General features: G+C 42.7%; 2 protein-coding genes across 2 annotated transcripts; both read right to left on the reverse strand.

The window, feature by feature from the left end:
• Nucleotides 1–525: 525 nt before the first annotated feature.
• On the reverse strand, nt 526–9,415 carry LOC127752891 (protein ARABIDILLO 1-like). The gene is made up of 12 exons (XM_052278332.1): nt 7,766–9,415; nt 7,510–7,668; nt 7,343–7,423; nt 7,110–7,241; nt 6,324–6,451; nt 6,127–6,214; nt 5,654–5,748; nt 4,350–4,413; nt 3,115–3,290; nt 1,809–2,030; nt 1,537–1,621; nt 526–1,212 (listed from the first exon to the last, which is right to left on the reverse strand). The coding sequence occupies exons 1-12, from the start codon at nt 9,182–9,184 to the stop codon at nt 1,036–1,038; spliced, it is 2,826 nt and encodes a 941-aa protein (XP_052134292.1). The 5' UTR covers nt 9,185–9,415; the 3' UTR covers nt 526–1,035.
• A 551-nt stretch (nt 9,416–9,966) lies between these two features.
• On the reverse strand, nt 9,967–14,993 carry LOC127752894 (uncharacterized). Its single transcript, XM_052278335.1, has 6 exons — nt 14,698–14,993; nt 12,273–12,761; nt 11,354–11,575; nt 11,176–11,260; nt 10,923–11,033; nt 9,967–10,560 (listed from the first exon to the last, which is right to left on the reverse strand). The coding sequence occupies exons 1-6, from the start codon at nt 14,812–14,814 to the stop codon at nt 10,172–10,174; spliced, it is 1,413 nt and encodes a 470-aa protein (XP_052134295.1). The 5' UTR covers nt 14,815–14,993; the 3' UTR covers nt 9,967–10,171.
• Nucleotides 14,994–16,644: the final 1,651 nt, after the last annotated feature.

A 16,644-nucleotide genomic window follows, 5' to 3' on the forward strand; every position in this document is an offset into this window, starting at 1 on the left:
CCATGCCGAGGCCGGGGAATGCAGAAGAGATCGTAGGTGTCGAGTGAAGAACCCCATGCCGAAGAAGAAGACGATGTTGGGTTTGATGGCACCACAGACTGTCGACGAAGGGACCGATCAAGGTGATGTCAATGGAAGGTTTGCACGGCGGGAAAAAACACGCCGGCAGCGATGGTGCCTGCCATCTCCGGCGACGCCCACCACCGTCGCCCTCTCCTCGCACAGTATCTTGTGTGGCGCCGCTGACGTACGGTAGAGAGTAGTACAACTACCTTTGTTGGTAAATAGAACTACGAGGCATGCATGTTCCCGTGCGTCCGCGCTTCTCAAACTGTTAAACGGTATATCTTTTACATCAATTTTCTGTAGAAAAATTGCTTTAAAAATCATACTAACTCATTTTTCTTGCTTTAAAAATCACACTTAATTAATCGTGCAGCTCCATTTTTCTTGCTGGAGGTGAGGGTTCCCATCCCTCACCCAAGTACTCCACTAAGCACCAGTTTTCACTGTACACCTTGCAAATTCCAGAAACATAAACTTTATATAGTAATCAGTACATTTACAAAGTTACAGCGCAGGTGGAGCAGCCTAGTCTGGCACCACCACACCTCATTAATCAACAAATAAACTTACTGTATACCGCATGAAGGTCCTGAATTCCCATCGCCGGTGACATTTCAAAGTTACTTTTACACACCAAATGAATAAAAGAAAATTGCACACGCCCCCCACGTCGCAAACAAAAAAGGCAAGAAAAACTACTCTATGGGTTCCCCTCATGGAGAGGCATGAAGCGACTCCCCAACCCTCCCGATTGCCTCGTTCATGTTTACTCAGCTCACAGCTCTCTTTAGGTGATTCTACCTACATCCCGAAACAAACAGCCTGCACATGCCGAGTGGTAATGTGACACAAGCTTTGAAAGCCAAAACATTACCTTGGGCCGCAATTTTGCGATGTTTTGAACAGGCTGAGAAGGCTGCTGAAGAAATGCCTTGTTGGAAGATTAGCATAAGCTCCACTGCTGTGCTTTCATGTTGAAGTCCCTGTCTGATGGTGTTCCAAATTTCTGAGGACAATTCTTGCAAAGACTTTGGCTTCGATAGAAGCGGTCGTGGCTGCTGCTGCTGCGCGCAAGACTCGAGCTGCCCCTGCTTTCTGCAGGAGACCCGCATGGTGCACTGCGTGCCGACCTCCAGGGATTGTGAACTGCATTATGTTGGGAGTATTCTCATTAGATCTATAAGTATGTTTTGCTGGATGGTAAAATCATTTTGCATCAAATAGAAGAGCAGATGGAAGTCCTCTTGTGTGAATGTCTGAGTATTTTGTGTGCGCACGTGTGTTTGAGAGATAAAAACACAAATACATGCAAGCATGATATTAATCATGAGGTATGGTTCCTCTTCTTAGAACAGATCAATGGTGCTCAACTTTCATAATGTCTTGTGCATGCGGAATAGCCAAGGAATACGTTGGTTCTCAATAGATAGGGGTCGTCAGAATATTAAGATGGTACGGCAGGAAACAAACCTGAAGAAGGGCAAAGGCAGCACAAGCGCGAAGAATTGATGCAGGATTCCGGAGCATGGCAACAAATCTAGCGATCTCGGCACCACTGAAGGGAAGTAAAGGACTATATTAGTACTACATTCCTCTTAGCTACATTGCTACCAAGACAGGTCCAAAATAAGATGAACGGGACAAGCATGAATCCGGTTTAAAATGTTCCACATGCTCTGCCTAAAGAATAGCCAGCTAAACTTCAGGAATAGTAAAACTTTAGTGAAAGAATAAAGCCAAACCTGCATCTCAGGTGTCCAGCTTCTTGTATAAACACTGCATCAGCAATCTGAGATAGTGCTGCTGAGGCTGAGGAGGTGGAAGCCGTAGTGAAAACTTGTGGGTCCGAAAATGTCAGAACAAAAGTCTGTATATGCTTCAAAGCCATTCTCCTAGCTCCCTCAACATTAACACTCTTGGAACTGCCCTCTGATGACGTCCCAACCAATGCAACCTCATCCATTCTGTCATTTGAGAAAATTCAGTTTTAGACTTTGCAAATTTCTTATTAAGATAATATTGCACATCAGCAATGGCCTATGCACTACACGTTTTTTGTCAAGCAAAACACAGTCCGATTATACAAGTAATCTGCTAGCCATGCTAGTATGCTGCGAAAGATAAAGCCAAGTACATCACATTGTGATACTGTGTTAGCATCTACAGTTAACTGCTTTCAAGTAAGTAGTACAAGGAAATGGGAACTATTTAATATAAAAATATAACTATTAAATACAGAAAGAATATAATTCTTAATAGCAACAACAATAAAAATAATGCTGTCAAGTTTCAATGCAAAAGAAACCAATTCAAATACTGCTGCAAAAAAATAAATCTTATTTGCCAAAAAAATGCCATGTGCTTGCACAATTTAATACGACAGTAGGAAAGTTAGCAGGGGATGCACACCAACAATAGGCTGATCTACAATGGTAAGTTAACTTTTTAATTCCTCAGAAGTGGTTTTTACCAATCATTGAATACAGACGCTCTCTCTCTCTCTCAGAGAGAATATGTGGAGCCCTTAAAGTATCAATGTATCACTCATGGATGTTATTCTTCAATAAGGAGAGTAAGGAGTTAAGGTAACTATAGTCAGACATTACTAAGAAAACAATTAACAGAAGCAATATATACAAACCAACTTAAACGGAGCTTGTAGGCTCATAGCTACAAACTAGAATGTCAAATGAGCCCTAAACTTGCAATCTAAGTTGCTGCTGAAAAATAAGCAACTTGGTGATTAATTGAAGTCACCAAACTCTTTTATAAACCAATGCATATTTTTCTGTGTGTGTAGAATAACTAATCGTCATAATAAGGCTCGAAGCACTGTGTATATTGCATTCAAGACAAAGGTATATCACAAAGAACATGAATAGATAGAATTATGAAGATAACACTACTGGATCAATCGGCATTCTAGAATAACTGTGTGCTGTTAGCCTGCTGGTAGAGTTTAAAGTCCTTATACAAATCAAAATTGAATGAAATACACCATAATTCAAAAGCAAACAGATAAAATAATCGGTTTGAAAAACAACATACCTTCCATCGAACATATAAGCAAGGGCTAGCGCAGACATGAAACGTGCCATTTTTGACCCTGATGATGAGCAAAGCCGCACTAGAATAGGAACCCCACCTTCTTCAACAATACGGAGAGCATTACCAGAATAGAAAGCAAGATTCCATAGTGCCCCTGCAGCTGTCTCGTGAACATCCTGAATAAACAGAAAGTCGTCATATCTAGAGTAAGGAATAGCATTCATTCCCAATGACAGATAAAACATTTATTCCCAACGATAGATATAACAATCTACAGTAACTGTCAATGCCAACGTTCCTTGTTTTATCCATAATTTTATTTTTTTTTCAAAAAAAACTTACACCCGTTACCATATTAAAAAGAGAGAGAAAAACTACCCTCTTTATCAAACAATGGGCTGGGCTGTGCACTCTAACAAACAAACAGAATAAATTGACGTGAGATCAAAGTACTATCAAACCATTAGAGAACAAATAAATTGCATGCCTGCAGCAGGCAGCAGGACAATATTAATACTCAAATAAATGATGTTTTCCCCATCAGAATATGTTCTCTCAAGCAATTGGAATAATATTATATAAACTGGAATAACATTATATAAACAGTGGCACAGCCAGGATTTTCCTAGGCATGGTTAGAAAACAATGGCATGAAGCAACAAATTAAGTTGAAATGGATTAAGGATGTTTAAATCTGATAAGATAAATGAATGTTTTTAGTCACTTGGACATATAAGTTGCATACATGTGCGTATATGTTAGTAAAAGCATATACTTGATCTTGTGCCCAAAATAAATAAATAAAATCAGGGTACAAATATATCCCCATGAATCATCGCCACTGGATATAAAGTTGACCAAAAAAGTTTAATACATATACTACATTGAACTCCTGAAAGGCATGTACAAAAAGAATAACACGACGAGTGGTAGCTTCATAAAACCAGAACATTAGGTAAAAGCACAAGCTGAAGGTGGCGCACTAACCATGAAATTACTTATAATCAAGTAGCTACTTCAACAAACTCATCTGTTTGTTCATGGACAATACTAGTCAAACGTATCTCAAGATATGACAGACTACGGCATGGAGCAACTAATATTTCCAGGTGCCAGGCAGAAGGTCTATCATAAAGAAAAAAAGTGATTTGGAGTCCCTAAGTAACAGAATGTATTCGCACATCAATATATGATGTATCAGACATAAAGAATATACAATTGTAAATGAAACTTACTTCAACATCTGATTGTGCCAGTGTGAGCAAAGGTGCGACACCACCCTCCTGTCCAATTGCCATACTGAAAAAGGCAAATAAAAGTTGTCAACAAGAATGTTGGAGAAAGGAATAACAAGCGATAGATGGAGAAAATTATCTGGTACGGAAAGACAAGAGAGATGCAGTTCTCTTTATTGCAGCAAGTCTGTAAAAAAGGCCAACTAGGGAGAGAGAGAGAGAGAGAGAGAGAATTGATTACAAGTTGCGACCTAAAAGGGGCGCTCCTCATTCATTTACAGGCAGTTATCAGACACTCGCCTCACACTGTGCCTACACTTACCCTCCAGACAAAAATTTCATCCATCGCTTGCACATATGATCTGGAATTCATCAGCACTAATTTTCCAGTAGCTATATTATTAACCCAAAACAGACCACACCCTGCTACTACCATCTAACACCAGGGTCACCAAAAAAGTCTATGGAAATAGGAGGCAATCTACAAAAAAAATGGTTAAAGTGGATCGTGTGCTAAGATAATGCAATTCAAAATAAGCATGCAGTGCAAACCATCCACCATCTATATCCATCAAGCCATCAAGAGCTTTGAAGTTGAGTGCGAGATTGAAGTGTTCAAGTGTGGTCCTGAATTTAGCGCAGGCACAGCTGTCATTAAGGCTGTGTTCTTTCCCCTTCTTTCCCAACTCACCTCCCCCTTTTTTCGCGCGCACGCTTTTCAAACTGCTAAAAGGTGTGTTTTTCACAAAAAGTTTTCTATAGGAAAGTTGCTTTAAAAAATCATATTAATCCATTTTTCAAGTTTTTTAGGCTAATACTTAATTAATCATGCATTAATGGGCAACACTGTTTTACATGTGGGGAGGTGGAGTTCCCAACTCCACCTCCCGAACTCAGCCTAAGTGTAAGTGTGTAACTAACTTTGATATCAGCATATTTTCATCATGTGTGAAGCTATCTGATATGAATGTTAGGGAATATAGAAACTCAGGACCAATCTAGGCATACCACAATGTGCAATTTTTAACAATTGCTGTGCATGACATCTAAAAGTGAACTGTGAACGGATTCAAATTTGACTTAGGAGAGTAAGTGTTTTTTTAAATTATTAATACACTTTTCTTGATTGACACTAAGCTAGCTTTCACTAATTCCAAAAAAAAAAGTGCATTACTAAGTTTAAGTGTTTATGGACAATCAACTTGTACACTTCATCAGCTAGGCATGTCACAAAGAATATCTTGAAAATAGGTCAATCTGGTAGTTGGTGCAAGTTCAGTTCATGAGCAAGCATATGAAGTTACCTGTTAGCTTCTGAAACAGATAGTCCCCATAATGCGCCAGCAGCTCTCTCCTGAAGGCCTTCCGAAGCATTCAAACATTCTTGTGCAAGTGAAACCTAAAATATGAAAGCCATCTATGTGAAAAATATAAACAGCTTATTTAAGTCTATTTATGAAAAGATGGGAGGAGCACACACAAATGATCTTTAAAACATTGTGTCCTAGAACCAGTTCCACGGGTAAACATAGAAGATTTATTATTATTTAGTTGATAGTCAGTATAACACAGTACTAATAAACATATTCAAGAGAATATGTTCAATCAGAATTAATCAAATAACTAGAGGTTTCTACAGACCAATATTTTTATTCAGAACTGCTATATGAAAAACTTTATAGAGGGATTGCATCTATTTACTGAACTAGATGTACTGCTTAATACAATGTTGATCAAAGGATGCAAAGCTGTGTTAAAGCACAAATGGGGCACGTACCAAAGCTTCAACGCCACCCGCAGCAGCAATGCCTTCACGGTTTCTATCATCAAATGACAGATTCCACAGAGCACCAGCAGCTTCTTGTCTAATTAAATGCACAGGAATCACAATATTAAATTAGGATAATATAAAGTATAATTTAATGGCAAAATCAGGCATTGCAACTTAAAACAGCACATCAGCTAGAAGTATACCTTACACCCTCATTTTGAGAGCTTGTTAGCTGCACTAATGCCTCAAGAGCCCCTGCTTCCTGACCCACAGCGGCATTATTATTGTTGTTATCTCCATGTGCGGCTAAGTTAGCTAATGCCCTTGCAGCCTACATGAACAACAGTGATAGTATTAGAAAGTAAATGCAGTAAATATACAGTGATTGTGAGCATGGAAAAGACAAAGCACTAGGTAGCAAGTTAGATGGAGCATTTATTTGTAGAGCTTAAAACGCAGCAAACTGCTACTATAAGAAAATAGCAATTTTAAGTGGCTCCACGACAAATCCAATTGTTTTAAAGCAGATATAGATTGTGCAAGTTGAGAATAAACTGTATCTTGGAATTACATGTACATGGTAAGAGTCCAGTCAGCATCCCGACAAATCATTTGAGATAAGTATGGCAGGTACAGACTTTCCTTTCTTATAGGAAATTGGGAATCCACGTGGCTCATGCCATGAGATTGAGAGATCTGATAAATATAAAAAATCATCCAAGTCCATGCATGAAAAGCTGCACCCAGTGCTTAATCAATGAAGTAGGCGTGAACCAAGAGATCCTCATTTGGCAGGATAAAGTTCAATATGCAAGCATAAAATAAAGATAGCATGTGCACAGGTCATCCCGTTTTGTCTTTATCGTGCTTCCTATTTTGTAGATCTTGTACCGTTAGTTGTATTATCAGAGCTAGCAAAAAAAGCTATGGTATAACTAGCTGACTAGAACGAATGCGTACAAGCATGACGACATGATGTACCCGCTCACCTGTTCTAGGACACCCTCAAGTTTACATGATCGAGCAAGCATGACCAAAGCATGGACACCACCAGCCTTTGCAACTTCCATGCTACACTTGTCATCAGCAGCTAGGTTTGCAAGTGCCCCAGCAGCACGTTCCTAAAGAAAAAGAGCAACCGTTATAAAAAATTTATTATCCAGAAAAGGATAGCAAGAAGCATTGAAATTACTGAAAATTGAGAAGTATCAAAGATACATACAAGAACTCCATCAGTCCCAGCAGGCCAGCGGAGTATGAGATCGACCAAAGCCTTTATACCACCAGCTGCTGCAATGGCTGCCTGAAAAAGAATAATCAATATATTGTTAGTACCAGCAACACATCAGACATTGCAATCAGAGTATTCAGCATCCAAGGAGTGACAACCTTGTGCTCCTCACCCACGGAGAGATTCCAAAGGCCACCAGCAGCTTCTTCAGCAACAAGCCGATTCATTGACCTGGCCAAATTGGTTAGTATTGTGATACCTCCCTCGTCTGCAACTGCCTTTGCAACCTTGGCATTCACCGATAAGTTGGCAATAGCCTGAAGTCACATTAACAACTGTAAGAAAATGGTAATACCAAACATAGTAGATATCGGCAATTAGATCCAGGGATTCAGCTAAAATGGACATTATTACCTTTGCTGCTTCTGACTGTGCACTCTCCCTTGAACACCTTGCAAGGTCCAGTAGCATTGGAATGCCCCCAACACGCATCACTGCCTCTGATCTTGCAGCATCCACATTCGCGCTCTCGTCATCAATAACCACAAACGTAGCAAGTGTGGTAGCTGCACGCTCCTGCACATCCTCCTGAGAGCTCTTCACCAAACTCAGCAGCATATCTGCGCCCTGCTGCAGCCAGAAGTCATCCATTCCTTGCGGGTTGGACTCCGCTATCCGTAGAAGTGTCTGCGACAGGATCCACTCGAGCCAGCTCATCATATCACCAAGTGCATTGTCTTTGCCCTTCCAGTTACATTCATTGAACACCTCATTCTCCTTCACAACCTTATCAGGAAAAAGTGAGACGACCGATTTGAAAATGTGGCTTGTAATGGTGAGTACAAGCTTGCCCTTGGAGTTGCTAAATGCTCCAGGATTGTGTGCCTGTTCCTCCTCAACAGATTTGCAGTTAAGCGTGCATATAAGCTTGAGGGTTTTGGAGTGGGAGATGAGCCTAGAGATGGCACTTGGTGAGACATCGGTGCGGGACACATCAACGGCAACAAGGGAGGGCAGCTGAGCCCAGGAGGTGGATGCTGTAGCCCATTTCAGGTTGTGACATCCAGCGACGGAGAGGAACCGGAGGGATAGGATGCCGGCGATGGCGGCCTCATCTACGGATCCGCAGTCGAGGAAGGCGACGTCTTCTAGGAGGGGGCAGTAGCGCGCGAGCGCTCCGATGGCGTCCGCGTCGGCATCGCGGAGACCCGAGAGGCGCAGGCGGCGGAGGCGCGAGCAGCAGAAGGCTACTTGGCGGAGGGCGTCGCTGGAGATGCGTTCGAGTGGGTCGGGCCCGATCTGGAGGCTCTCGAGGGCCTCGTGCCGCGCCGCGAGGACGGCGAGCGTGGCGTCCGTGAGGCCGCGGCAGCCGTCGGCCACCACCTCCCGGAGCCCCCGCGCGCGGAGGCCCGAGGCTGCCGCCGCCGCCTCGTGCCCCCGCAGCCGCAGCCGCCGCAGGCTCCCGCACCGCGACGAGAGCGACGACGCCACCTCGGCGTCGCACCGGTGCGCGCGGAGGTCGAGCGCGCTCCACAGGCACGGCGACGCCCCCAGGTCCCTCCACGTCCTGCACGCGGCCGCCATGCTCGCCCGGTCGCGGTAGTTCAGTCGCCCGAACAGCTGCAGCACCGTGTCATCCGGCAGCGTCCTCCAGTCCACCACGCAGCTCCCGCTCCCGCCACCGCCACCCCCCCTCGCCGCCACCGCCACCCCCAAACCCCCCCGCCGCCGACTCGACGACGAGCAGCTCACCAGCTCCCTCTCCTCATCCGCCGCCACATCCTTACCCTTCCCACCGTCCTTGCACAGCCGGCGGCGCACCCGGCGCGTCATCCCCACCCCTCACGCCGCCGGGATCGAGTAGGGTTCGGTGCCACTCGAGCCCCAATTCGGGGGAGGGGGATCCGATTCGCGGGCACGCGGATGCAGGAGGAGGAGGGCGGTGGTGGTAGCTCCGATTCGCGCGCGGCGGCGGATCGTGCGGGGGTGGGTGGATCGGCTCGCTCGCTCGCGCGAGGCGAGCTAGCTTCCCTGCCCTTTCCTCCTCCTCTGCGGTGCGGTGACGGCAAGGGGAGAACTGGAAGGGGTGGGCAATTTATATATAGCGTATGCGGGTACGCGTATGCGTATTCCGGGCTCCAAAATACGGCGACCTGGGCTACGGAGTATACGGTAATACGGTATATATATATAGCGGTAGTAGCAGTACGCACGTAACGTCAAGGCAAGGTAAAGCTGGTTTATGTACATCCTGCAGCTTTTGATCAGCTCGAGAGAGGAGTTTTTACTGTGTTTCAGAAGAATGTAAATAAATTTGATCAGAAGAGAATCGAACTTTTGGAATTGGAATCCGAGTAGGAAAGGCAACTTCACTGCATTGTAGCTAAAAAATGGGTTGGGAACTTGGGATGTTCAAAAGGATTTTGACGACTTCATGCACAGGCCATATTAGCATTCAACGCTGGAAAACGGATATTACACGTTAAATGGAGTAAAGATTCCACGTTTACTGACATCTACAAAAAAACAATCTAGCCAGTTTCAAGGAGCGTAGGGTGTGTAGCAAAGATGGTTTAAGAATATCAGATGCAGCCTACAACGACAGCGTCTCTATGTGTTTTAAAGCGGAAAGAAACATGTGTCTTCCCTCCCATTGTTAGAGCAAGGCATACAAAGCTCACATTCATCTTCTGAGCTATCATCAGATCGATCAGCAACTTCAGAACAAGCTGTTACCCAGGTACATCTATCGATATGATACAAATGTAGATCCACTGATTAAAAGCTGCACATCCCATTGTTAGAGCAAGGCCTGCAAGTTCATTCATCTTCTGAGGTAACATCAGATTGATCAGCCTCTTCTTCCTCTGGCAAAGGAGAGACAATTGCAGCACAGCAGAAAGAATCACGGTCCTTCAGGAGGAGGCAAGTTCCATCTGAGTTCCATTTCAAGTCCACAACCCGAAAGTTTGGCAACGGAACGTTGACGCAGCATGCACCAGATGGTGTCCACATGTACAGGTGCGGACTCTCCGTGCAGAAAACAAGGCGCGGGCAATTAGGGTCCCAAGCGGCAGCACGGATTGGATCTTTCTGAACAAGAACAGCAGCAAGATCAAGGCGGCAGATATCCCATATCCAAAGAGCAGTTGGCATATTGTCATTCCGAGTGAAGAAATAGTGACTGTCGCTGCTCCATGACAGCATACCTGCACATGAATTGCAAGGTGAGATTAGTTCAGCTACAGAGAAAAAAGAACCCTTAATAGTAGAATATGAAATGTTAACAATGCAGTTTATACTGAACCATATTCTACTAGAAATTCATGAATGGCCAACACAAATCACGCAAGGGGATTTTAGTACTTAGAAGGGTTATCGATAATGTTTATAGTAGGAACCATTATCACAGTTCACAAAATGAATTAGAGATCTACTGCACATCAGATACAGAATGTGTAATAGTAACTACAGTAGTTCACAAGTTCATGACACTGGTCACAAGTGTATTAGGCATTAGGAAAAAGACCAACATCCTGATCCATATGCATGAGAAATAGGAGCAACTAACCAATTCCCTGCTTGGGGTTGGGCTTGTCTGTAACGGGTTTCTGTGAAGGCAAAGTGATTGGAGCATCCATCACAGCATACTTAACTCGAGAACCTCCCTCTGTCCCATTTTCTGACCACAAAAAAAGATCAGTCTCCAAAACTAAACATAAGGTTAGCGCTGGCCCTAACACAAGGCATCATAAAACATGCCAAATAATTTATCAAAAAAGGAGGAACACGATGCGATATAAAAGTATCGTTAGTAATCTCACCAGCACCATTGCCTTGCATGTTACGGGAGAATCCTTCACTTAGGCATAACTCTGACATGTCAAGCTGCCATGGATCATCCACTTCCTGTGACATTTTGTAGTTACAATCAGATACCATGAACAGAAAAACACTAGATCTGCTAAGATGTCAATTAGTGATAGATATCAGTAGGCTTACCTTAAATATAGCAGCATTAGTAGGATTTCGAATAGATGCTGCGTGTGAGAACTCAGCAAAAGTTTTCCATGTCAGGTGGTTCAAGGTCCGAACTGCTTGATCATAGCTGCCAACTGCTAAAAACTGTCCACATGGTGACCACGCAACAGTTTTCACACCTAATCCACTTTCATATGCTAAGTACTTGAACAGGCACCTCCCATCCGGTGAATATATCAGAACCTGTGACAATCATGTTCTTAGGATTATCAGTTTAAATCCAAAAACTGCTAACAACAACATAAGAGTAGAACAAGAGATTAGTATCCGTTGAGATGAACCCTATATTTTATCTAAAGCAGAAAAAAAAACATAGCTCGATAAAAACAGACTGGGATGAACCCTTAAGAGTACAATAAGAAATTAGTTCAGCTACAGAGAAAGGAGAACTATTAATAGTAGAATATAAAATAAGTTCAGCTACACAGAAAAGAGAACCCTTAAGAGTAGATAAGAGATTAGTTTCGCTGCAGAGAGAAATGACTCAATGAGCTCTTGAACAGGATATTGGTTAAGAAATAACCCTGTATGTTTTGGGGGAGTCATGACCCAATATACCAACTGATTGATCATTAAAGTCCAACTAATAACCAGATCCGTCAATGTAATCAAATATCAACCGAGAAACTTGAGTAAACCAGAATAAGCAAAAAAAAAATTGTTATAAGTGCCATTTGAAGAAAAGGTGGTGTGGTTTGCCATACATGCAAGATAAAGTAATTCACAACCAGTGCCCATCTAAATTCTGAAGTAAATAAGTGACCCTACCAACAAAAAGTATTAACAAGTTATATGCATATATAATGACATACAGTAAATGATGATGATTTTCAAAAGTAAGCAAATAAAACAACAATGGGAGTACAATGAAGAGATGCACCTTGTATTCCAGAAGTGAATCCCAGACCACAATAGCACTATCATCTGGTGACCACTCAACACCTGCCAAGTCTACCGTGTCAACAGCAAAGACACTCATTATCTCCCAGGAATGGCATGACAGCAAATTTACATAATCCTTGCAGTCACGCCTAGTACAGATTGCAGCGAACTTCCCGTCTTTAGTAAAAGAAACACCTCTGGAGGCATGCTTTGGCCACTGTACATGTATGCATGCTGTATTTACAAGAGACCAAACAGTCAGACGGAGCTGAAACTCTGATGTTGTTAGTATATGACGACTGTCAGGGCTCCAGCGAGCATATGCAATCCCAGCAGGGCCCTCATCAATCTTGCAGGTCCAGTCAGGCTGGCTCAGTGACCAAGCCTGCACCATGGGTCGCTTGTAAAGTCCACATAGAATATACTCTGAATCCGGTGCCCAGTCCAGAAAGCTTATCTTGTCCACACATGAAAACAACTGCACCACCTGCATAAATTAAAGCAAACCATACATTGTTGTCAATTGTATTCTCTAGATATGACTAGCAGTTCTTATATAAATCTCCCCAGAAACAGCATGCACTCATTAGCCACTATACGATACCATTTGGTATTAACATTTCTTTGGTCCAGCCATACTGCCAATTACTCATGAACCCTGGCTACAGATCAGGCAAAACAAGGAACATTTCATATTTTCTGTGAATTAGAAGGCTCAAATTTTAGCTATGCCAGATGACAATACCCCCTATCACAAATTCAGCAACTACTCCAGAAGGCCCAAAACTTTTAAGCCTGCATTCCAATTCCCAAGCACTAAGTGTGTGCACCCAATATGATGCCCATTGGATGTCAGTACATACTAGGAGATGATTGTGAATTGGTAATCTCTCTCCTACACAGTTTCAACAGTTATTACATAGAATATATGGCCGACAGATTGTCTTATTAATACAATATATTCCTAGAGTTATACTGTTCACAAATATGCAAAAGATTTGTGGGGTTATATAATAGTACAATGTATTCAGGCATTTATTGCTGTGATATGATTAAAGGTATGTTAAAGGGTCAGTGTTCACCAAGGCACTATCAGATAGTGGATCAGTACAGTCCTTGCCCGCCCAGCCAGATACAAAGCTAGAAATGAGGGAGGGGCCAGCAAGAAGGCCAAACCAAGGGAGCAGAGAGTTGAGCATCCGCAGTACAAGTAGCGGCGCCAATTAGCCAATTACAGTGATGGGGCTGAAAAATTCAGGCTGAGTGGAGGCAAAATCTGGTGCCTGAAAGATGTACTTCTCACCTCAGATCTGGCCAACTTAAAGTAGAACAACAGACAACATAACCTGAGAGGTGGCATGCAGACATGGTGGTGGAGGATGACGATGCCATGGCTGCACCCCTACTTGCTCGCTCAGTCTCAGTCTCCTATGCCAGAATGTAATGTAATGCCGCTGCTCTGTGTGCATGTTGTGACGGGGGTGGGGGTGGGGGTGGTGGGGGGGATAGCCTATTTTGTCGCTTTTGAGAAAACATTAAATGCTAGGCCTAGGCCTTAAGCCTGCCTACTCCCTTGTACGTAGTCCGTATACGTACTAGGGCAATGCCAGCTACCCCAAATTGTCTATTGCCTCCACCTTTGCCCCATTATCTACTTTCTCATAGGTACTTCCTCTCCTCTAAATCATTCCCCTTCCCTTCCCACTCAGCATCTCCCTATCACAGGGCCCGTCGTGCCCACCATGCATGTCTCCATACCTTCTTAGATCATCGAGAAGGATAGCAAGTCTATGATGTCAAGCTCTACCTTAGACTTCCTACAGCCACCCTAGGCAAGCTGACCTCCTAGCGCACCTATTTTGGCAAAATCATGGTAGGAGGGTGCTGCCTAAAACTAGAAATTTCCATGTCAATCACACCAAATAAAGAAATATTTTCACTGTTTAGTTGGTGAGCCTAAATTATACATATCTGGCTTATCGAATATAGATATCATATCTACATAAGTATTTGAACAATGAGTAGGCTGATGATTTTAATCGTAGGTATTAAAGGCACAGTACAACATATAGTCTCATTATCACTCTCCTCAAACATAAACATGCATATCATGGTATCTAGTCCGCACAATTGAGCAGGTAATCTAGCTAGCTTGGTACTGATTTCGTCCATCCAGTACATACTGAAAATTACGCAAAGCAAAACCTACCCTGAACCCTAGGCTACGGATCGGGCAAAACTAGGCGCAATTCCTGAACCAGAACACTCAAAATTGAGCCCAGCGGTAGATGGCATTTCCCCCAACCCCAGATTCAGCGACTACTCCAGAAGGCACAAACCCTAAACCCGCATTCCAGTTCCGGACCACTAAAACAGGATCAAGCGGGGGAGGAAGGAGGTGGGGGGGGGAATGGCGCGGATACCTTGAGGGAGACGACGTCCCGGACGACGAGGCGGTAGTCGACGGCGACGGCGAGGTAGCGGCCGTCGGGGGAGAAGCAGCACGGCCCCGTCTGCTTGTACGCCTCCGTGAACTCCATCCCTTCGCCTTCCCCTTGTCACGCGGCGGCGGGCGGGCGGGCCCGGCGCCGGATCGGGCGGCGGAAGCGAGACGGGGGGGCTCTCGCCGGCGTCGAGGTGGGGGAGAAGAATGCAAATCTACTCGCCTGAAATTTTTTTTTCCCTTGCTATTTTGGACGCCCCGTGGTTGGAATTTGAAATTGTTTGGAGGGTAGAGATGATAAGTGGGAACGTATGTACGCGCACCACCGCCTAACGAGTGGGAACGTTGTCTGTGCCCGTAGAGCGGAGCAGCGGTAGGCTCCTCCACGCTCCAGTGCACCCGATCGTTGTCGTTGATACGGTGAGAATCATGTAATCCCATGTTAAAATTTTTCAGCATGTCACATCGAATGTTTGAACATCTATATAAAGTAGTATTAAATATAAACACTAAAAAATAACTAATTACACATAATGCGACTAATTTTTGCGAGATGAATTTTTAAGACTAATGGCTCCATGATTTGACAATATTGTGCTATAGTAAACGTTTGCTAATGACGGATTAATTAGGCTTAATAAATTTCTCTCGCAGTTTACTAAACAGCTTGTTTGGTAACTCGAGGGAAAGGGATTGGGAGTTTACACGAGGGAATTGATGATGAGATTAAGATGGGAATTTGATTTTTAATCCCAATATCTTGTTTGGTAAAAGTGATGGAAATTAATAGGGTGTTTAGGAGATTAGGTCATTAATAAAAATGGATGGCTAAGATTTGTTTAAACAAAGTAAAGGAGGAATTCCCTCCCAATTACCTGCCCCTACTCAGGTATTGAAAAGGAGGGAGTTCCTTCCTCAATTCTCCATCCCCATCCCACCAAAATTCTCATGCCTCCCAACCAAACAAAAACACTTAATAGCCTCATCTCTCTAAACTCCCAATCCCTGCTAAAAACTCCCTCCAACCAAACAGGCCGTAAGGGATTATGTAATTAGTTTTTTTATTAGTGCCCGAACACTCCATACGACACCCTATATAATACTCGATGTGACACGCCAAAATTTTACACCCATGAATCTAAACACCCCCATACTCCTACATGAGTTGTAAAAAAAAGATTATTACTTACTATACAATTTTCTTTCATGTATTTATATATTTTGTAATTTGATCAATTATTCAAATGTTTCAAATGACTGTGTTGTATGGTGTGATTTTTGGAGAAAAAAATGCAATTTACATTCTTGATAAATCATTCGAAGGTTAAAAAATAGTTGAGGTGATGTGGTTTCATGAAATAAAAAGATAATTAGTATTAACTATATTTAGTAGATATGAACTTTATAGGTATATACGATACTTTGTTTGTCGATGTTTTTTAGCCTTCTATCCACGATTTTAAATGTATACAGTTTATTACCCCCTTTGTTTCATAAAAGTACATATAATTTTAGACCGGCAATGTTTTAGTTTCATCGGTCCTGTCTTATATCAAACTTATATGAATATTAAAGAAAAAGAAAGGACAACATATTACTTAAGCATATTACGTTCACCATGTAAATTCCATTCATAATAATCAAACAACTAAAAGATATCAATGATCTAATCAAAGCAATTATTAGTCAAAACAGCCAAATACTTAAAGAAAAGCTAATTATTCTTCCATGGGTAAGAAAACGGTCGGAATCAGTAGCATCTCTTCAGAACTAACCGGTAATTGACCATATTTATCATTTAAACTACTCAGTATCAACATTAATACGATAAAAAAAATTAGAAAAAAAAAATTTAAAAATAGACAAAAACGATACGATCAGAAACAATACCCCTTAAACAGAAACAATACCCCTTAAACAGAAACGA

Source organism: Oryza glaberrima, chromosome 10, assembly GCF_000147395.1.
Source record: "Oryza glaberrima chromosome 10, OglaRS2, whole genome shotgun sequence".
In the NCBI taxonomy this organism is placed as follows: domain Eukaryota; kingdom Viridiplantae; phylum Streptophyta; class Magnoliopsida; order Poales; family Poaceae; genus Oryza; species Oryza glaberrima.

Excerpts from the sequence above, each read along its gene's own strand:
- LOC127752894 (XM_052278335.1), bottom strand. The coding sequence starts at position 14,814 with ATGGAGTTCACGGAGGCGTACAAGCAGACGGGGCCGTGCTGCTTCTCC. Across the intron at positions 11,261-11,353 it reads CTAATGCTGCTATATTTAAG|GAAGTGGATGATCCATGGCA; the intron begins GTAAGCCTACTG and ends AAAATGTCACAG. Across the intron at positions 11,034-11,175 it reads CATGCAAGGCAATGGTGCTG|AAAATGGGACAGAGGGAGGT; the intron begins GTGAGATTACTA and ends TTTTGTGGTCAG.
- LOC127752891 (XM_052278332.1), bottom strand. The coding sequence starts at position 9,184 with ATGACGCGCCGGGTGCGCCGCCGGCTGTGCAAGGACGGTGGGAAGGGT. Across the intron at positions 6,215-6,323 it reads TCTCAAAATGAGGGTGTAAG|ACAAGAAGCTGCTGGTGCTC; the intron begins GTATACTTCTAG and ends GCATTTAATTAG. Across the intron at positions 5,749-6,126 it reads CGGGTGGCGTTGAAGCTTTG|GTTTCACTTGCACAAGAATG; the intron begins GTACGTGCCCCA and ends TTCATATTTTAG.